The sequence below is a fragment of the Thermothielavioides terrestris genome, chromosome 2 (assembly GCF_000226115.1).
Source record: "Thermothielavioides terrestris NRRL 8126 chromosome 2, complete sequence".
Taxonomy (NCBI): Eukaryota; Fungi; Ascomycota; class Sordariomycetes; order Sordariales; family Chaetomiaceae; genus Thermothielavioides; species Thermothielavioides terrestris.
Genome location: NC_016458.1, coordinates 6,972,127 through 6,993,161, shown reverse-complemented (window position 1 = coordinate 6,993,161; position 21,035 = coordinate 6,972,127). Strand labels below are relative to the sequence as shown.

The 21,035-nt window shown below is 58.7% G+C and overlaps 4 protein-coding genes across 4 annotated transcripts; 3 read left to right on the top strand and 1 right to left on the bottom strand.

Annotated features, from left to right (window-relative positions):
* The first annotated feature begins 271 nt into the window (after window positions 1-271).
* Window positions 272-2,717, top strand: THITE_2115235 (uncharacterized protein). Its single transcript, XM_003653091.1, has 4 exons — window positions 272-378; window positions 439-1,138; window positions 1,216-2,300; window positions 2,383-2,717. Exons 1-4 carry the CDS (start codon window positions 369-371, stop codon window positions 2,439-2,441), a joined length of 1,854 nt encoding a protein of 617 aa, XP_003653139.1. The 5' UTR covers window positions 272-368; the 3' UTR covers window positions 2,442-2,717.
* A 577-nt stretch (window positions 2,718-3,294) lies between these two features.
* On the bottom strand, window positions 3,295-13,696 carry THITE_2115229 (uncharacterized protein). The gene is made up of 3 exons (XM_003653090.1): window positions 13,299-13,696; window positions 13,185-13,220; window positions 3,295-13,120 (listed from the first exon to the last, which is right to left on the bottom strand). Exons 1-3 carry the CDS (start codon window positions 13,343-13,345, stop codon window positions 3,376-3,378), a joined length of 9,828 nt encoding a protein of 3,275 aa, XP_003653138.1. The 5' UTR covers window positions 13,346-13,696; the 3' UTR covers window positions 3,295-3,375.
* Window positions 13,697-13,832: 136 nt separating this feature from the next.
* THITE_2115227 (uncharacterized protein) lies at window positions 13,833-16,337 on the top strand. Its single transcript, XM_003653089.1, has 6 exons — window positions 13,833-14,066; window positions 14,163-14,180; window positions 14,238-14,291; window positions 14,345-14,432; window positions 14,498-15,499; window positions 15,561-16,337. Exons 1-6 carry the CDS (start codon window positions 13,978-13,980, stop codon window positions 16,098-16,100), a joined length of 1,791 nt encoding a protein of 596 aa, XP_003653137.1. The 5' UTR covers window positions 13,833-13,977; the 3' UTR covers window positions 16,101-16,337.
* A 1,021-nt stretch (window positions 16,338-17,358) lies between these two features.
* Window positions 17,359-20,618, top strand: THITE_2115225 (uncharacterized protein). Its single transcript, XM_003653088.1, has 6 exons — window positions 17,359-17,482; window positions 17,671-17,702; window positions 17,763-18,011; window positions 18,071-18,522; window positions 18,594-20,369; window positions 20,428-20,618. The coding sequence occupies exons 1-6, from the start codon at window positions 17,475-17,477 to the stop codon at window positions 20,443-20,445; spliced, it is 2,535 nt and encodes an 844-aa protein (XP_003653136.1). The 5' UTR covers window positions 17,359-17,474; the 3' UTR covers window positions 20,446-20,618.
* The last annotated feature ends 417 nt before the right edge of the window (window positions 20,619-21,035 follow it).

Sequence of the window (21,035 nt, the reverse complement as noted above, 5' to 3'; positions counted from 1 at the left end):
TTTGTGAAGCGAAGGCACACTCCCTCTTCAGCTTCCCGGCACCGGACTCGGTGATAAAGCAAGCGGTCAGTCATTTCGGCTCTTTGCTTCGCCAAGTTGGCATGCTTTGTTTGTAGCTTGCATAATTATATCCAAGCACTGCACTGCGAAAACGTTCAGCATCTCGACTGACTCTCTCCCCCAGGACCCCAGGGACAGTGACGGCATCCATTCAACCACCTCCCCAAATCGGCATCCCTTTCTGAGATAGCTGTCAGCACCAGAACTGGTGTCCTGGCGACTACGCTTGTCTAGTCAAGGCAAGCCGGCGTCACTGAGATATCGCCATATCGAGCCCTTTCGGCTCGCCGCACTCCGCCTCTGCCACAATGGCTTCATGTCAGCACCCGCGCGCGACTCCGCTGAGGCCGAGGGCCCTCTCTTGCTGACAAGACACAGATAATGCCTACCGGAACAAGCGGGCGGCCCACAGGGCAGCCAGCTACGACTCGCGCTGGCGGATCTTCCCGCAGAACGGCAGAAGCAGGTCACTACCGGGGAACTGGGAGGCCAGCAACGAGGTCGATATGGTGGGGCAGCCACTCACTCTACACCACACCGTCCCTGAGGTCCCAACGACTGCCGGCAGCAGCGCCCACGGCCCAGCAACCGACCGGCCAGAGACTAGCGAGTCAAGCGCACAGCTCCGCCAGCCCGATGCCGCTGCCGCCGCTGCTGGTGCCGCCCCGGACCCGTTGATGTCCGCCGAGCCCGGCCCTGCCACGATAACCCAAAGTGTCCTGCGCCAGAGGACCGCGGGGAGTCAGGAATCTTTAAGTACGACCGCCGCTGAGCATGTGAACAAGGCCGAGGAGCCCAAGAAGTCACGTACCTTTTTCAAGCACCTCACGCCGAAGGAACCCTTCACCGTCGGGAACCAGATCAGGCGGACGCTGTTCAACTCCTGGATCAATCTGCTGCTGCTAGCGGCCCCCGTCGGCATTGCCATCAACTACGTCCCCTCTGTCAGCAGGATTGCCGTGTTTGTGGTCAACTTTATCGCCATCGTTCCCTTGGCCGCTATGCTGAGTTTTTCCACCGAAGAGATCGCCCTGCGGACGGGCGAGACGCTGGGCGGGTTGTTGAACGCCACCTTTGGGTATGTTTACCCCCCCCCCCCCCCCCCTCTGCGAGGTACGCCATCCCGGCGTGAAATTCCTGCTGACTCGGGAGCAGCAACGCCGTAGAGCTCATTGTGGCCATCATCGCGCTGGCCCACCGGGAAGTCGTCATCGTGCAGACCTCCCTCATCGGGAGCATTCTCTCCAACCTGCTTCTCGTCATGGGCATGTGCTTCTTCTTTGGCGGCCTGCGTCGCCAGGAGCAGTTCTTCAACACGACCGTCGCCCAGACCGCCGCCAGCCTCCTCGCCCTGGCCGTGGCTGGTGTCATTGTTCCCACCGTCTTCGACATCGCCAGCAATACCAGTCAGGCCGACGTCGCGAAGCTCTCTCGCGGCACCTCGGTCATCCTGCTCGTCGTTTACGCTGCCTACCTCGTCTTCCAATTGAAAACACACTCCAAAGTCTTCGCCGAAGTGTCCCAAAAGGTCGAGGCCCGCCCCTTCAAGCACCCACTCCACCTTGGCCCGGCGCCGCTCAAAGAGGGCGCCGTCACTCGGGGCTTGGTCGCCCCAGCGGGCCTCTTCGGCGGCGGGCTCATCTCGAGCCGGACCGAGAACGAAAAGATCCGCAACGTGGTGACCCAGCCGCCCCGCAAGAATCCCCAGGACGAAGAGGCGGCAGCGGAGGCGGCGGTGGCGGAGAAGGAGGGATCGGAGGAGGAGGAAGAGGAGAGCGAGGAGCCGCAGCTGCACTTCCTGGTCGCCGTGGCCACACTGGCCCTCTCCACCGTCGTCATCGCCCTCTGCGCCGAGTTCATGGTCGACGGCATCAGCGCCGTCACGGCGGGCGGCGTCGTCAGCGCCGAGTTCGTCGGCCTGATCCTGCTGCCCATCGTCGGCAACGCGGCCGAGCACGCCACCGCCGTCACGGTCGCCATCAAGGACAAGATGGACCTCGCCATCGGCGTCGCCGTCGGCTCCAGCATGCAGGTCGCCCTCTTCGTCATCCCCCTGCTCATCGTCATCGGCTGGGGCATGGGCATGGACGACATGTCGCTCAGCTTCGACCCCTTCCAGGTCGCCGTGCTGTTTGTCGCCGTCCTGCTCGTCAACTACCTCATCGCCGACGGCAAGAGCCACTGGCTCGAGGGCATGCTGCTGATGTGCTTGTACTGCATCATCGCCGTTTGTTCCTGGTGTAGGTGGCCCCCTCCCTTGTTCGACGCTGCTCGAACTTTGTTCAGATGGGGGAGCAGACTTTCGCTGACATTGCATTGCAGGGTATCCCACCGACCAGAACGAGCTGAGCGGAGGAGAAAGCGCCCAAAAGACCATCTAAAAGCCTGGTGCTCCGATTCCGGTCCGAGGCCGAGCTCGATGTATATATATGTGGACATTGCGTAGTTATGGGACACCGGATGCGAGTGTGGCAGAAGCAGGGGCGTACACCACGGAGCAGGATAGAGACCGCCGGATGAGTTCATTCTCAGACTTTTCTTTTGCTTTCTTTTCTTCTCCTTGCTCTCTTTACTTCTTCTGTTTGTTTTTATTAGCGTTATTATTTTTAGTTCTCAGTTGCCCGCTCCCTTTCCGGTCCAGGCTCCCTCTTCCTTATCTCTTTTTCCTTTGCAAGGCTCAAGACAGAAATACACGTATATCAGGCATTGGCGAACGTGACGATGCCGAAAACTAATCAGCGCTTGGCCGGTTCCTCGGGTGAATGATACAAACCACATGTGCACAGGGGGTGATGGTGTTACCAACCAGGACAGCTTTTGGGACAGAGCCCGTTAAGTCAAATCATCTCAAGGCGGCAGGTGTTCACTATCCTACGTATCTCCACGTCTTCAACACCGCTCACTTGTTAGGCTTGGACGCAACCGGGCATTCCTACGTCGTCAACACCGCCTCATTACCTGCGGCCTGAACCATGCTGTCTGTTGGATGCCTCGCCCACGGGAAGCTGGGGTCTCTGGACCGCAGACAGATGACAGATCCAACCAAAGCAAGCAGCAGCGGTTTCCAGGTAGTTACTGGTTCATGAAAACAACACCTCATTACACTACTACTACCTGTGAGGGGGACTCCTGTGACTCTAATGCTGCCTGCCATCTATGTATCTATTCCTTCCTATGCCAAACCCAATTTCTTTTCCCACTCACTCCGCCATGCGATGCTCTTGAGTATTACTAGTAATAATCTCTCTCTCACATGCGATCCGACTCCAACTCCCATAGAGAGGGAAGGAAAGGCAAATTAAAGAAAAGAAAATATCAAGTGCTCCCCAAAATCCTTGAATACGCATCCTCGACCTCACCCGCTAGCTCCAGCAGCGCGACGATGACGATCTGGTGCGTCAGGTTGGGCAGCCGGTCGCGGTTGAGGCCGATCCACTCGAGCGGCGGCGTGGCCTCGCCCATGTCGCGCAGCTGCGGCGTCTCGATGACGGGCGGCTCGAGCGCCACGTACTCGTACTTGGACAGCGGCACCTTGACCTCAGCCGTGATCTTGTTGGTGGTGGTGGCGGTGGTAGTTGCGGCGGCGGTCTGTTCTCCGTTCTTTGGTGCTGGTGGCTGTTGTTGTTGTTGCGACTCCCGTTTCTCGTCCGGGGCAGTTGCACCACCGCCAGTCTCCGGGAGCACGCCGGTCACGCGGATGGCCGCCACGTTGGGCAGCTCGCGGCCCCAGGTCTGGGCGAGCGTCTTGGAGTGATTGGCCCACATGCCGCGGATGTAGCTGATGCGGCTGTAGTTCCAGCCGACCTCGACCTTGCCCTCGAAGGCGCTCTTGAAGATGTAGTCGATGCGCTTCGACTCGGGCCGCTGCCACGTCTGCATGACGGCCTCGACCTGCGGCACCTTGAGGATCGTGCCGCCGCGCGAGCCCGTCGCGCGCTGCACCACGTCCTCGACCGAGAGCTCCCCGAGCGTCTTGTTAGGCGGGTCGCTCACCGCCGTGCGCACCCCCGCGAGTCCTATGCGCAGCTGGCCGAGCGTGAGGCCGAGGATGCTGTGGACGCGGCCGTCGGCTTGGACCGAGGCCGCGAAGCGCGCTTGCGCGTTGAGCGCTTCCATCTTAAACACTTGGTGGTCCGAGAAGGCGCCGGGGAAGACGCCCAGGTTGAGCGCCTTGAGCGTGACTACGACGTCTGTGTCGAGCGAGATGGGCGACTTGAGCGGCCTGTCGTCGCCCGAGGTGGACGCGGGGAGGCTGAGCCGCTGCATCACGCCCGCAGGCGCCGCGACCGACTTCCGCCGAATGTACTTTTCGATCTCCTTCAGCGATGTCTCGAAGTTCGCCTTGCGTTCTTGCACCAATTTTTGGAACGCTTGATAGAGCGCGACGCCCTGGGCCGCCGAGGTTGTCGTGCCAAACACCTGGACGGCCTCGCCGTCAAAGATGGCAATCAGGCGGTCGCCGCGCCCGTCTTTGCTGCGCCGGACGTTGTACATGAGGAATTCGAGCGACGTGATGTCTGCGACGAGGAAGGCTTGGTAGTCAAAGGCCGCCTTCACCCTGAACTGGCTGAATCCCACGGATGCCTGCACCAGCGGGGTCTCGTTCAACGCTTGTTCTCGCTCCGGCCACTCAATGGACGTGCGCAACTTGAAGTTCTCAAGCGCGACGAATCCGCTCATCCGCCCGGTGCTCTCGACGCCGATCATGCGGAACCCTAGGCACAGGTTCTGCTCCCAATCCGACGTCTTCTTGGACGAGATCCAGAAATCGTTGATGGACAGCGTCGATCTCCCCAGCGCCTGGCCGAGATCCACCACGATCTTGAGCGCTGGGATGGAAATGCTGGCCGTCCATGGGAAGGCGGCGGTGGCGGCGACTTGCTGGTAGCGCTGCACCAGGTGGCCCTGCGATGTCTCGGTGACGAGCTTCGCCACGGGGCTCGCAGAAGGATCGGATGCCTTGCCGGGTAGCCAGATCTCGCGGAAGAGGAGAAAGTCTTGGAACTGCTTCGCGTTGATGGACACCTCCATGGGACTGAACTTGAGGATGGCCGACACACCGCTGGTGCCGCTGAGGTGCTTGCTGTTCAGGAAGGAGAGGACGATAGAAGGGATCTTCAAGCTGCCGGTCGACTCTCTGGAGTAGACGTGCTGCACCGAGGCCTGCAGATTCGTAAAGGATCCCGAGATAGCAAAGAAATTGCCCTGCTCCACCGAGCGGACTGTGTTGGCGGTGAAGTAGACGTCGTCAAAGCTGGCAGTGGCGGCTACCCGCGCGATCGGCTGGCAGCTGAAAGAGAACTCTTGCTTGCAAATGCGCAATCCGAGATTGAGCTTCATCCTGCCGAGGACCGACGTGGGATCGGCCGTCAGGATTCTGTCCTCCTCAGGAAGCTTCACCTTAGCAGCAACTTCTCGCGCGTGCGCATGTGCCTGGTCTTTCTTGTCGCCATGGCTGCTCACCGCCTTCTTGACGCTGTTGCTGATGTCCACAACTAGAGGCACTACTGACGGGTAGAGAACGTTGCTGGAAGCATCGATCTTGACCTCGGCATGCAGGGATGGGTCATCCTTGCCGTTGTCTCTGAACTCAAGTTTCCAGGCCAAGCCAGGCGACCTCAACGTTGTGCTGCTCGTTGTTTCATCCGGACCTAGTTGTCCCTGCTTCCCAGAACTTGATCGGGCTGATCGCGTGGCAGAGACCAAGTCCTCGGGCGCCTTCTTCCCCGTCAGGTGGACCACGGCCCCGGCAAAGTCCGCATCGATCAGCAGCGACTCAAGCCTCTTTCCCCCGAGAATGCTTTTCCGTGGCGCCTCGTCCGGCGGTTTCGTGGTGGCCGGCGCCGGCCTCGAAGTTCTTGGGTTCCAGTTCTGCGAGGCTTGCTGAATGATCTTCAGCGACAACGTGATAGAATCGTTCAGGTGCGCAGCGGGAATGATGAAACCCGAAGTCAGTCGCACGTCTAGAGGCTTGCCCACCGCCTGGAAAGCAAGACGGCGGGCGTCGGCCGTGGACACGTACGCCACGTTGAAAATGATCTCCGGTAACAGCGCAGAGTTCGGGGACCGGAGCATCTTGCCGTGAGATGGGCCAACCATCTGGAGCTCCAGGTCTTCGATGGTCAGCCGAGCCGAGTTCCTCGTCCGCGTACCGAGCTCAATCCTCTGGAGGTAGAAGACAAGATCCTCCTTGCCAACCGCTGGCTCCTCGCCAATCCTGTTCACCAGCCAGGCCAACCGGATGTTGCAGATCTCGAAGCTGTAGGTGATGGACGAGAGGAACGCATCGATGAAGTCGGCGCCCTGGTCCTCTGGTTCCGCGTCGTTGATGGCAATGCGCGGCTTTGACTGTCTAAGCTTCCGCAGATACTCTAGCTCTCGCGAGGTGTCGAGGTCCTTGATCTTATCGCCCATGTAGCCCAGGACGTCGATGACGGTGGATATCGTATCCGGGGAAAGGTTCACCTCGAACGCGTCGCTCCTGACGTGGAAGAACCGCTTTTCCTTGCCATCCTCGGAGGGACTCGAGGAGGCTGATATCAGAGCCCCGAACGCCACGTTGCCGCACGATTTCATTGCCTCGGCGCTACCCTTCCTCATTTCAAACGCCACGCGGCGCAGGCGGGCGTTGATCTCCGGATACGGCAACACCGGCCCGTGCTGTTCCACCTTGTTGGAGAGTCCGAGATGTACGCTGCCCAGGGCAAATGAGATGTGTGCCAGAGGTTCTGTCTCCGATTTCAATGGACTATTTCCGAACACTTTCAGACCGGCAAAGCTGAGTTGGGCGGTGTAGGCCAGGGCTGCCTGCTTCTTCTCGCTTGCTGCAGTCACAGTTGTTTGCGGTGTGTCTCCAGTGACCTCGCTGATATGTTCCTGAATGGTTCTGGCTTGCTGCTGCAGCTCATTGAGGACGCTTGATATCTCAGGACGGTTGAGAGCAGACAGCAGGCTATACACGGCCGAGGCATCCAGTTGCACCAGCTCGACGGATGCGAAGACGCTGATGGAATGATCTCCTGATTCGGTATGACTCCTAATCCGGCCGTTTGTTGGCGGGATCTGGAGAAGCGAGATACTGCGGGCTACATTATTAACCCTGACCTGCATGTCGTGAGAGTTCTCCTTGATGTCGAAATCGAAGATAATCTCACGGCCGAAGTTTGCAGCCATTGCTGCTCGAGAAACTGTGCCCTGAATCGTGTACGTCAAGGAGCGCAGGAGTGGCAGGCTGATGGTGTACTTGTCCATAAAAAGGGCCACGTTGACCCGGAAGGCAGACAGGCGATCGGCGATCTTCTTGGATCCGGGCGCGGGTCGGGGCGAAGAGGGAAGCTGCTTCTTCAGCCTATACAACTGCGCGAACTCGTCCCGGACAACAAGATCAAAGACTTCCGCCAAGGTAATGGGGTCTTGCCTGATAGCCAGGCTCATATATTGGTTGCTCGCAGCCGTCTTGACGGTATGGGAGTCGGTGGTCTGACTCGCCCGGAGCTCGTGCGAGACGAAGACACTGGGTTTCTCCAGGATGAGCTTGGCCAGCTTCTGCTGATGGCTTCGGAGACTCGATGTCACCGAATCGCAGCTGAGAACCAGGCTGGCGTCCATGTTGCCGCTGGGATCTTGCCTCACTAGCACGGACGCCTGTCCTCCGTTGCTGAATGACGCGGAAAAGAGGTTGACCGTCTCCACGATCAAGGACCCGTGCCCAAGAAACACAACACAGTGAACCGTGCTCTCGGCGCGTGGCTCTGCGGCGGTTGAGACTCTCGGCTTGTCCGGCTGCACAGGGGCCTGCTCTGGTGCCTGAGACGGCATACGCTTGATCAGCTTCAGGATGCTGTTTGCTAGTTCGCATAGTTCCCAGTTCAGGCTAACAATGGCGTCTTCGCAAGAGACGCTCAGAATGGTCGAAATGCCTGTCGGTCCTGTGAGGTCGTCTCCAGCTTTGGCCGGAACTGGCTTGCGCTGTAGTCGGGCACCGAGGTCGACAAAGGTGATCTCGTTTTGCTTGGGTCCAGGGTTGACTGCGAACTGAAGATGCTTGATCCTCGCGACAGCAAGCGTCGGTTTGTCCGGAGGCTTCGCCTCTGAAGAGCTGCCTGTTTGCCCAAACAAGACGCTTATGAGCAGGCTCTCCTCAACATCCTCAAGGTCCCAACTCCTCCATCTTTCAAACGCCGCGATGATCTCCTTTTTCAACTCAGCATCTGAGGCCGAGGAGGAATGAAGACAGTCAAACTTGATCTGCTCTCCTGCGCTTGGCGCTAGGACCGTCCAGATTTGGCGGAGACGCATGGCAAGTTTCCACGAATCGAACGTTCGCAGATGCTGATGGGCAGAACGGAGGACCGCAGACGGTCGTATCAGGAATGACGGGTCCGGAACGCTTTGGCCTGCGGAGAGCAGACGATGCACGAGACTTCGCGCCATCATCTTCTCATTTGATGACGAGGCAGAGAACAGCCTTCCAATGTCAGATCCCAGAACCTCTGCGCGTTGAGCCAGGGACGCCAGATAGTCGACCTTCCCCGAGAAAGTGTTGCCACGAATTCCGCCGATCTCAACATCGAAGTATGTGACATCCTTCGTTCCCATCGAAGCCAACACACTGTCAATGCGGACAAGCGCGGCTGCCGGAGAACTGGGCATGCCGGGGGATCTCTCGGCTGCTGACAACTCCATCGAACCGAGCCTCACATGGAATGAACGGCTGACCTCCCTTGACTGGGGTTTGGACGCATCTCGCCAAGTAGCTTGAGAGCGGGACGTGAAGGACAGCTTGGTGAGCGCGAGATCGTACTGGTCCTGCTGGTCAGCCGGCTGATTTAGGGAGTCTGCTTCGGAAGAACCGATGAAACGGAGATTGGCATGTGGGAGCCTGATTAGCAAGTCGCTGATGCGTCCTTTCATCTTCTGGTCCTTTTGTCTGCCGAAAACGCCCTTCATCGAGTCCATTTGGAGTGAGTCCAGAATGCGATCAGGGTCAGTGTCCTGCATAGAAGCGAGCAGGGCCGCAACGCAGCGCAGCGAGGTAGGGTTGCAGAACGCCGCCAACCCTGACGGCAGTTCGATCAGGATGCTCGAATATGCGTGGTCTTCGCTGAGAAGACTCGGGTCGACGTCGCCGAGATCAAAGGCGACCGAATCTGAGTCGCCCGGGCCCTCCTCGTCGTTTTCGATGCTCCGCATCATTGCTTCTGCATGAGTTGGTTTGACATTCTCAAGGGGGAAGTATGGTGCAAAGAACTGGCTGGAGAACGCGACCGTGTTGTGGACAACGTCACGGTGTTCGCCATGGTCCCCCGGCACGCTGTAAAAGGCAGAATGGCGTGTGGAGGGCGAAAGCTCGCGCGTTTGCATCGGGGAATGACCGTCCTCGTCAGGCCGGGTTCCCAAAGGGGAACGACGGTTCAGCCGCTCCGGAAGCCTGCCCTTCCCGCTTGACCGTCTCGAGCTGAAAGGCTTGCGTACACTGCTCGGGGCTGAGCCGGAAAGTGACAGAAAGGAGGATTTATGGCGCAGGCTCCGGGACCGCTCCGAGCTCCTATTAGAGCTCAAAGACGTTCTGTCGCTCCATGTAGCAATTGAGCGGACTGGCATGGGAACCGGCGGGACGCTCTGGGCTGGAGGATCGACGGCGTCAGGAACCAGGTCGTCTTCCAGAACGCCGGGGAGAATGAGGAATGGGGTTCTGTGTGTCCGTTGATCGTGCCGGCGGACGAGTTCTTGTTGCAGCTTGCGTTCCCTCGAAAAATTCGCTTTCCGGCCAACAATCGCCACCTTCACGCTCGTTTCGACCAGCGCGTCAGCCTCGACGGCATGCTCCGATCGAGCCTTGTGTCTTGTGGCCAACTCGGCGTTCAGGCAAGACAGCTTGATATCCGGGATGTTGATGTTGGCCTTCCGAGAGTAATGCGACCGCGCCCAGTCATTGTAGTTGACGTCGACTGCGCCAGTTGAGAGGAGGAACGCGGCATCCTCGACGTGCAGCCACAGGCGAACTGAATGCACAAAGACCCGAAGGAACGTGACGTCGTAAAGCACAATTGAAGAGAAGGGTATCAGAGCATTTTCATCGTCATCAAAGGTAAATGCAAAGGCCTTGGCGGCGCTGGTGAGAGTCGTCAAGAACTCCGTGGTACACTCGCCGGTCAGTGCTCCCAAGGAAAGATCCCAGTTGCACATGTAAGTTGGCTCAGCGGGGGGCAGGCCAAAGACGCGATGGCCGTAGACACTGAGACCATCGACAAACACCTGCGTGCTCGACGTGGCGCTCATCGGAGTTTCGGAACCGGACTCGGTGTCTCCCAGCGACAGATTCAGGGGTGCGACAAGCAGGTCCATGTCCATGTAGTAGTTGGTGAACCGCAGATCAAGGCACAGGCTTGCCGTGTCGATCTGTATATGGCGCTGGGAAGAGTACAAGTTGGCCGGGAGCAGGACTTTCGGATCGTCAGCTCTGATGTTGAGGATGACATCCAAGTCGTTCGACCTCTTAGGGGGCGGCTTGACGGCAGCCTCAGCATCAGAGTTGTGCTCCTTCAAGCGCAACACGTCTTGGTATTCTTCCAGCGTCTTGAAGTGTATGTCGTCGCCGAAGTAGTTGTCCTTGACCTTGAGGAAATAGCGGATCGTGAAGCCGTGAAGGCGCGCAGTTGGGGACAGGCCGGAAATGTTCAAGACCAGCGTGTCAGTGTTTGCCGGCGAGGTCGTCGCGTTGTAGTGATAGGAGGCCTCTACAGCCAAGTTCTCCAGTCGCCCAACCTCCTTGGACGCGAGGAACGACGCTTGGGTGTTCCACGGAGGCAAATGAAGGTCGATGGCCGCGGTGTCCGCGCGGATGTCGAAGGGAATAGCATTTCTGCTGGGCTTGTATTGGTCGACCGGGATGCAAACTCCTGATCTGAGCAGCGGGCTGGAGATGATGAGATATGTGTTGTCGTCCAAGTCGGTCGGGTTGCTGACGATATTCGCATCGTTGAGGTTCAAGAAGAGTCGGACGTTTTGGAGCTGAAGGTCCAGGGAGTATTTGAATGGGACGAAAACCAAGTACTCGGTAGCAGGTCCGCTCGTCCAGTCGTCCACTAGATCGGTCAGGAGGAAGACATGGTCCCGTAAGATGTAGAGTTCCAAGCCATCGCTGGCGATATTGAAGCGCCACTGGCGGAGTGAGTTCCAACCTAACGGCGTAGAGAGGTCGCAAGATATGGTCTGCCGCCCGGACCTCAAGAGCAGCTCGTGGTTGATGCTGCTTGAGATCTCGGTGCTGGGCAAGTCCAAATCGAGGGTGTTGGTGTACCCCGACGGTCCGGCGACCATGTCCATCGAGTAGGACGCGGTGGCGTTGGCTGGAAGCCTTAGATCGAGCCAGCCGTAGGGCCGCTGGTGCAGGTCGGCAGGCTGGTCCGATTTCTTAGATCGACGAGCCCTGCGCGTGCCATGGCTGTTCGGCTTTTTCGGGGCTGGCCCTTTGCCTTGCCATCGCCAGTCTTTTGATGCCTCTCTTACCGGGATGCGGATAGTGGTATCATCAGTGAGTTCCACGAAGAACTTGAACTGGGTAGGCACGCGAAACGCTCCCGGAGGCAGGTGGCGGGCGGGAACCGCGTCTTTGCAGAGGCTTGGGGCGAAGGTTCGTTGCAGGTCCGCGCGATGTCTGTCCGCCCAGGGCCCGTAGTTGATCGAGCCTCCGTTGATGGAGAGGTTGATAGCCCAAGCTGGGGGGTGGGCACCGTTGATATTGGTTGCATACTCGGGGTCTTTCTCCTGCGGCGAGGCGGACGGTGGCGCTACCTTGCCAACCACGTCCCACAGTATGGTTAAGGATGCTTCGGGGCTGTCCAACAGGGTAGGCACCGCGGCGTACTCGCAAGCAGCCCATTGCGACTTTTGGTCCTCGGCGCCTTCGGCGAGATACCGTGACAACCCTTGCCAATGGCCTGAGCCGGGCACCTGGCTGGCGGCGGTCCCAATTCCCCTGCTCGAGGGCGAAAAGGACTCGACGGACCTGTTCAAGAATGGCACCATGCTCCTGAGCCCTTCCCGCAGCCTGCGTCTCTGCCAATGGAGGAAGGATCTGTTGGGACGAGACAGCGACCCCTGGGCGGCTAGTTTGTCTCGAACGGCCCGGTCGGCTTGCTCCTCTTTGAAGTCCAAGTTCTCTTTCATTTCGATCACTGGGTGCTTGAACTTGAATCGGAAGTACTGGCGGTATGGATCGGGAGTCTTGGTGCTGGAAGCATCTATTTCGCCTGATAGTGAATTGGCCTTGACGACTAGGATGGCCTTGGTATTCTCATTACCCATCACGAGCGCCGCCCGATCGCATTCCAGGTGTATTGGGAGGAGCTGCAGAAACAGCGGGAGGTCCTCGCCACCCTCAACAGGCACACTGCTCGTCTGGTGTCTGACGCGGTCCGAGGCGGAGGAGCCAGTGCTTGGGGCCCGGGTCAGGTCACCCACATTGGCGGTGCCGACATCGCGAGCGATACCTGTTTTCTCAGTTTCGGCGGAAAAGCCAGCGGCCAATGGGGTTTTTGAGGCCTCTTGTCGTCCCGATCGCCTTCGTCGCAGGTGAGCGGGAGGAGGATCATCGGGCACGGTTGTTGTCTCTGGCTCGCCTCGGGGCGGATCCGGCTCGGGCTGGCCCACTCCAGCGTCTGTGAGGCTGGAAAGAACCGAGTCGTATGCAGGACTGCGGTTGTATATGAACCATTCTAGACCCCTGAGAGAAACCTTGACGCGGCAGGGAAGCTTTGTCGAGAGGCTACTTCGATCAACATCGGGATCCCGCTCGACACCCTTTCCCAGCCCAATGTTCACCTCCCGGACCCTGCGCAGCCAGTACGCCCATGTGATGTGACCGTTTTGCACCAAGATGGTCTCGTTATTGCCGTGATACCGAAAGCCGGTGAAGAAGATGCGGCCGGCGAGCAAGGACACTTGGAGGGCCTGGATGTCGATGTAAACCCCGTACTGGTGCCACGTATAGGTTCGTATCGCCCAGGAAACAACAGACGCAAACACCCGGTTGAAGTACAGGAGGGAGAACACCGATCTGTTTCCGGTCAGGGGGGCGAGCCAGAGCGGAGAGCGAGGGCCGCAGAGCCGGGGACGCTTACAGAACACCGCATGCAATCAGGATCCCAAGAAACGGCCTGTGGGAACCAAAGGGTTAGTTCGAATCGCACCGGAAATCCAGCTAGATGCCATGTGACCGGGATGGGTGAGCATACGGATGGAATACAATCCCATCGCCCGAGAAGAAACCGCCGCTCGACATGGCGATGGACCGGCCCCGTGCTGGGTGACCCGGAGCAACCGTCGCAAGGCTACTGGACCCCGAGGATGCGACTTGCCATGCCCTCCATCCCCGCGCTCCAAGCGAAGAAAAGGGCAGAGCGAGTGTGGAGAGCTGTGCGGCAGGCTACTGCATGTTTCGGAAACGCAGCAAACAACAATGGGTACGAATTCGACCTGTTCGCGTTGCCATCCGAGGTCGAAGCGCGAGGGGGGCGAGTAGAGCTCGCGAAACGAACGGTTGGCGGACGAACATGCATGGACGCTCCAGAGGAAGCTCCAGATTAGCGGGAGCTGCGATGCTCGTCGTGTAACGTAATTGTGCAGGGGTATGCCGCTACATAAAACTTGCGGCTTGCGTGCAAGGCCGGGGAAGTACCCGCCTTGTGGGGGGCTGGCTTGGAAGTTGGCGGTGGCCACCCCTGTCGGCCTGGAGCCCAGCGGCGTTTGGCCGGCAGTCTGAGCTTCCCGTTTGGGGCTCTGAGCTCATCGTCATCATCTGGCGACGCTCGAGCTTCGTTCTCCCACGAAACACGCTGTACAGCTGATGGCGGCTTCGTAAGCCAACGACTAGTCGAAGCTTCGTTGTTCCGTCCTCCCAGACCGCTGTCGGAGATGACGGGAGGCACGGGCCAAAAATTCGAAGCGGCTGCGACCGTGATCGCGGGCGTCGCGTCGCTCGCCGCGACCTTGCTATCCATCGTGTATGCGAAACCCTGCCCTTCTCTTCCCGCTCTGCCTTCTCTCGACACTGCATGCCCTGCGGAAGTACTGACCCGGCTGCTATGACCCGGAAACAGGTCGATATGGCTGCAGACGTAAGTGCCTAACAAAATGCCGACTTGCGGAACTGCCAGCTGATGGCGACGCCGCAGCAAGAATTATCGGAAGCCGCTGCTCCAACGATATGTCGTCCGCATCCTTCTTATGTACGTTTGGCTGGTCCACGTCGCGACAGGTGGCAGCACTGATTCACTGCCAGGGTTCCCATATACTCGATTGCCTCCTGGACCAGTATGGTCTCCCGCACAGCCGCCGACTTTCTCGACCCAATTCGTGATATCTACGAGGTACTACTCCCCCGTGGCTCGCGTGGCAGTGTCGGATCAGTGGAAACGAAAGCTGAATGTCCCAGGCATTTACGATCTACACCTTCTTCCAGCTGTTGATCAACTACCTCAGCGGCGAGCGGGCGCTCATCATCATGACACACGGCCGTGCGCCTGTCCACCATCTCTGGCCGCTCAACCACGTGCTCCCCACGGTCGATATATCGGACCCCCACACCTTTCTCGCGATAAAAAGGGGTATCCTGCAGTACGCGTGGCTCAAGCCGATCCTAGCCCTGGCGGCAATCATCATGAAGGCGACCGGCACATACCAGGAGGGATACATTGGGCTGCAGTCGGGCTACTTCTGGAGCGGCATCATCTACAATGTCAGCGTCACCGTCAGTCTCTACTCGCTCGGGCTGTTCTGGGTCTGCATGCACAACGATCTAAAACCTTTCCGGCCGGTTCCCAAGTTCTTGTGCATCAAGCTCATCATCTTCGCCTCGTATTGGCAGGGCTTCTTCCTGTCCATCCTTGTCTGGCTCGGCGCCATCCCGGATCAAGTCCAGGGCTACACCCCCGACAACCTCGCCGCGGCCATTCAGGACTTTTTAATCTGCATCGAGATGCCGGCATTTGCCATAGCGCACTGGTATGCCTTCTCGTGGCATGATTTTGCCGACAACAGGATCGCTTCCGCAAGGATGCCCGTGTGGTATGCTGCCAGAGACGCATTCGGCATCCGCGACCTGATACAGGATTCCAAGGAGACCTTCAAAGGCGACAAGTATGGGTACCGCATTTTTGACTCGGGTGACAAGATTATGGCTCACGAAGCCTCTCGGTCACGGCTGGCTCGGATCAAAGAAGGCATGAGATACGAACGAGGAGGCAAGGCGAAATATTGGCTTCCCAGACCTGATGAGATCAACCAAACGACGCCTCTCTTGGGTGCCAATGGCGGGCCAAGCAGGCGGACCGGCTCCCTCTCCCCTCACACCAATGCCCTCGAAGAACCTGTGCTCGACGCTGACGAAGAGCTGCTGTACGAGAGCGCGAGGAAACTGGAATATGGGGATTGGAATGTGAGCGGGTCCCATTTATTCTTCCTGTCCGGACCGGAATCTCTAACAGCACGTCTTGTAGTACCCCGTCATCACAGCAAGCGAGCCGGCGAGTGTGCGGTACATGTCGCCGCATCCTAGCTTGTACCAGCACACGCCCACTGGCAGCTTCTATCAACGCACCTCGTCCAGTTCAGCCCCAACGCTTAACCCGGATGCTCCTCCCGAAAGGCGACGAAAGCCGGCACCGGAAGGTCCCCGGGCAGGGCTCAGCGACAGAAAGGGCAAACAGAGAGCGCTTGCCGATGCCCAGAGCCCCAGCACGGCTCATGAGACGGGCAAAGACCCCCTTGAAATCGCCTATGGCCCCACGATTGGCACACACCCCAGTATTACGAAGGACGACTTTAGGATCAGCGCGGACAGCGGGGGGCATAACCCGCACCAGGAGACCGGTCGAGAAGGTGGGCAACATCAAGCGGAGCAGGGTGATAGCGGTCCAGGACGTCCGGGATCCCGATTGGAGGAGGGAGCAGAAGAGAACGACAGGACGGATCGCGTTTCTGGTCCGTATTACGGTGTTGATGGCGAGGACGAATTTCGAAACGTCTGGGGGAGGTAACCTTGGCGATGGAGCTAGTTCCACTTTTCCGAGTGTCAGTGTCGGCGTTGTTGCGATCACCGCATGTTGATACCCGCCTCAAGTTCAAGGAGGCCACCGTTCATGTGTAAATATATGGATTAAGGACCGCGCTGGGTTTAACAGAGGGATATGCAGGTAGGTGCCTGTCGTTGAAGGCAAGAATCAGCTTTGTACATACTACTACCTACCCTTGGTCATCATAGCTCGCAGCTGGTAGTTGAGTCTATGCAGCCACAACAGGGAAGACGGAGTGGATGGAGAGAGCTTCCGCTCATCTTCATCTCTGCGACCTTTGCGTCACCGCAAATGCACTGTAAGAAAAAAAAATGCAGAGAAGTGCACATTCTTGCCGTGCTGGCCAGCTGTGCTCGGCGTGAGTCAGAGGAAGTCGGGCTGCTGCTCGCCTGTTCTACCTATTTTGTACATAGCAGTCTGTCACGCCGGTCATTGCTATGCGCTCGGTGTCCCGTCTACCCGTCATCTGGAAATGGAGACACCCACGTCCAAGCTCCCGTTTGTGGCGAGAACTTCGCCGTCGTCACTTCGCCGTCGTCACTTCGCCGTCGTCGTTTAGCACAATAACTGTCAGACAGAGCAAATGGGCCCGAGCTTCATGTGCTGCTGGTGTACCTCGGAGTAAGCAGACGACAGCAGCAATCCGGAGCTTGAAAGTGGCCGTCATTACTGCTCCTTCCTTCCCTGGCTCGAACTTTTACACCGCAGCTTTGCCGGAAAAGCTACACGTGGGAAACATGGGGAATTCTCTGTCGATCGGTTTGTTGTTGAGGCCACAGTCTTCTTGTCATCTTGTCGCTGGGTTCCTTCCAATTCATACCCAGATTGGCAAGGAGGGGCAAAACAGGGCTTGACCCTCGGCCTGCGCAGTCCAGGGGCCAATGGAGGGGCTCCAAATCGAGAATGCCCACATTAACTCGAGGTTCGTTAACGCCGACTGAGCCAGCCCGGGGGCTGCTCCACCGTAAGAGAGCCCCACCATTTGCTTCACTTACCCCTCCTTGAAATCCTCCCCGCTGTCCCGTTCAGTTTTTCCTCCCTCGCAACCCGCAATTTAAAAGGGCACTGGAGCAGCTGGCTTTCCTCATTCCACTGTCCCGGTTGACGCCTTTTCGCTCACCAGCCTTCTTTCGTGCTTTTGGCTTGGCTATCGGTCTGGGGCTGATAGCTAATCCACTGAGCAGGACTGCGGGAACCCTGCGCAGCTCTTGGGCACTCCCGACTTCGTTTACCTCTGGGAAGAAGAAAAAAATTCTCTGCTTTCGCGGGATTCATCACCAATCCTCCACCTCCATTCCAACAAACCCATTTTAGCAGGTCACCGTAAATACCGCCAAAATGGTCAAGTAAGTCCTCCATCAAGCTCCCTCCGTCGCCTTGTCCATGCTGTGCACCACGGCAGAGCTGTCTCTGCCATGCTTCCTCCGCGCGATGTGCATGTTTCGGGCTCTCTACCCCGCCCGCCGCGTCCGGAGATAAGGCTGGCGTCCGACCGCAGCGGCGATCGAAGGTGCTGACCATGGCGACCCAACAGCTTCACGATTGAGGAGATCCGGGCCTTGATGGGTAAGTCCACAAATCGACCGGCCGTCGTCATGGGGACCCAGGGCTGATTCGGTGTTGCAGACAAGCCCACGAACGTGCGCAACATGTCCGTCATTGCGCACGTCGATCACGGCAAGTCCACCCTGACCGACTCCCTGCTGGCCAAGGCCGGTATCATTTCCTCCGGCAAGGCAGGAGAGGCTCGGGCGACAGATACCCGAGCGGACGAACAAGAACGTGGTATCACCATCAAGTCCACCGCCATTTCCCTCTACGGCTCCCTGCCCGACGAGGAGGATCTCAAGGACATCGTTGGCCAGGAGTCTAACGGTAGGTCTTCCTCTGGTTGAACCGGACCTGGGCGGCGGTAAGCTGATGGCTGGACGCAGGCAAGGATTTCCTGATCAACCTGATCGATTCCCCCGGCCACGTCGACTTCTCCTCTGAGGTCACTGCTGCTCTGCGTGTCACCGACGGTGCCCTCGTCGTCGTCGACACCGTCGAAGGCGTGTGCGTCCAGACTGAGACCGTGCTCCGGCAAGCTCTGGCCGAGCGCATCAAGCCTGTTGTCATCATCAACAAGGTCGACCGTGCCCTCCTCGAGCTCCAGGTCTCCAAGGAGGACCTCTACCAGTCCTTCTCCCGTACCATTGAGTCGGTCAACGTCATCATCTCGACCTACCTCGACAAGGCCCTCGGTGATGTCCAGGTTTACCCTGACAAGGGCACCGTTGCTTTCGGCTCCGGTCTCCACGGCTGGGCCTTCACCGTCCGCCAGTTTGCCACCCGGTACGCCAAGAAGTTCGGTGTTGACCGGAACAAGATGATGGAGCGCCTCTGGGTGAGTTTTGATTCTACGCTCGTTCGTTTTCCCCGAGCGCTCCTTTCCACCCGCTAACATAATCCGTCTAGGGCGACAACTACTTCAACCCCGCCACCAAGAAGTGGTCCAAGAGCGGCACCCACGATGGCAAGCAGCTCGAGCGTGCCTTCTGCCAGTTCATCCTGGACCCCATCTTCAAGATCTTCGCTGCCGTCATGAACTTCAAGAAGGACGAGGTCAACACCCTGCTTGAGAAGCTCAACCTCAAACTTCCCAGCGAGGACCGCGACAAGGAGGGCAAGCAGCTCCTCAAGGCCGTCATGCGCACCTTCCTGCCCGCCGCCGACTGCCTGCTGGAGATGATGATTCTCCACCTCCCCTCGCCCGTCACGGCTCAGAAGTACCGTGCCGAGACTCTCTACGAGGGTCCCCCGGATGACGAGGCTGCCATTAGCATCCGCGACTGCAACCCCAAGGGTCCGCTGATGCTCTACGTCTCCAAGATGGTGCCGACCTCTGACAAGGGCCGCTTCTACGCCTTCGGCCGTGTCTTCTCCGGTACCGTCCGCTCCGGCCTCAAGGTCCGCATCCAGGGCCCCAACTACACTCCGGGCAAGAAGGAGGACCTGTTCGTCAAGGCCATCCAGCGCACCGTGCTCATGATGGGGGCCAAGGTCGAGCCCATCGACGACTTGCCCGCCGGCAACATCGTCGGCCTGGTCGGTATCGACCAGTTCCTGCTCAAGTCGGGTACACTGACCACGAGCGAGACCGCCCACAACCTGAAGGTCATGAAGTTCTCCGTCTCGCCCGTCGTGCAGCGGTCCGTCCAGGTCAAGAACGCCCAGGACCTGCCGAAGCTCGTCGAAGGTCTCAAGCGTCTGTCCAAGTCTGACCCTTGCGTTCTGACGACGTCCAACGAGTCCGGTGAGCACGTCGTTGCCGGCGCCGGTGAGCTCCACCTCGAGATCTGCTTGAAGGATCTCGAGGAGGACCACGCCGGTGTTCCTCTGATCATCTCGGACCCCGTCGTCCAGTACCGTGAGACCGTCACCGAAAAGTCCAGCATGACTGCGCTCTCCAAGTCGCCCAACAAGCACAACCGTCTCTACGTGGCTGCCGAGCCGATGGAAGAGGACCTCGCCAAGGCGATTGAGGCTGGCAAGATCAGCCCCCGTGATGATTTCAAGGCCCGCGCTCGCGTTCTCGCCGACGACTTCGGCTGGGATGTTACCGATGCCCGCAAGATCTGGGCTTTCGGTCCCGACACCACTGGCGCCAACCTGCTCGTCGACCAGACCAAGGCCGTCCAGTACCTCCAGGAAATCAAGGACTCGGTCGTGTCCGGCTTCCAGTGGGCCACCCGCGAGGGCCCCATCGGTGAGGAGCCCATGCGCTCGATCCGCTTCAACATCCTCGATGTCACCCTGCACGCCGATGCGATCCACCGTGGCGGTGGCCAGATCATTCCCACTGCTCGTCGCGTGCTCTACGCCGCGACCCTCCTGGCCACGCCCGCACTCCTCGAGCCCGTCTTCCTGGTCGAAATCCAGGTGCCCGAACAAGCCATGGGTGGTGTCTACGGTGTCCTCACCCGCCGGAGAGGCCACGTCTTCAACGAGGAGCAGCGCCCTGGTACTCCTCTGTTCACCATCAAGGCTTACCTGCCCGTCATGGAGTCTTTCGGCTTCAACGGCGACCTGCGCCAGGCCACCTCCGGCCAGGCCTTCCCCCAACTCGTCTTCGACCACTGGCAGGTCCTTCCTGGTGGCTCTCCTCTGGATCCTACTTCCAAGACTGGCCAGGTTGTTCAGGAGATGCGCAAGCGCAAGGGTCTCAAGCTCGAGGTGCCGGGTTACGAGAACGTAAGTTTGGCCCCAAGTATTGGTGCTCCGCCATCCCAGCTGCTAACCGTCTTGGCAGTACTACGACAAGCTTTAAGCAGCACCTGCCAATCAGCGTGTAACTCACCGCTTCGTGTCCCCGGCGTCATAAGAGCCGAGCCACCGAGGTTATATCCCGGCGGCTCACGGACCGCGGGAACAAGGAAGCACGGGGAAACAGGAGGACGGACGGTGGCGGTGAAAAGGGAAACCCATAGAGTCGTTGGTACCACAGCTCGTTCGCCACATTTCGCTCCTGGTTGTAGTAACGTAGAGATGAACTTGATTGCAGTTGACCAAACTCTGGGCCCCAAGGATGATAAAAGTGAGCAAGGGACGTTTGACGTGTTTCGTCCAGGTTTCAGCCGTCTGCCGAGTCGCAGTCTCCCCCTGCCTGGGTATAGATGTTTCCACAGACTGGTATTCTAACTCCCTTGGAGACAAGTTCCTCTTCCATGAGATCCGATCCCAGCGAAAACAGCCCGAATATACCACAATCCAGTGAACGCCAGCAACACCGTCCGTACACATACACACACACATACGCACAACATGTATTTATATACTGGGCACTGACTGGCCCATGCAAATTGCATCCATCCCAGACTCGACAGCCCACCATACGTCGTTGGGACGACTCGCACTCGC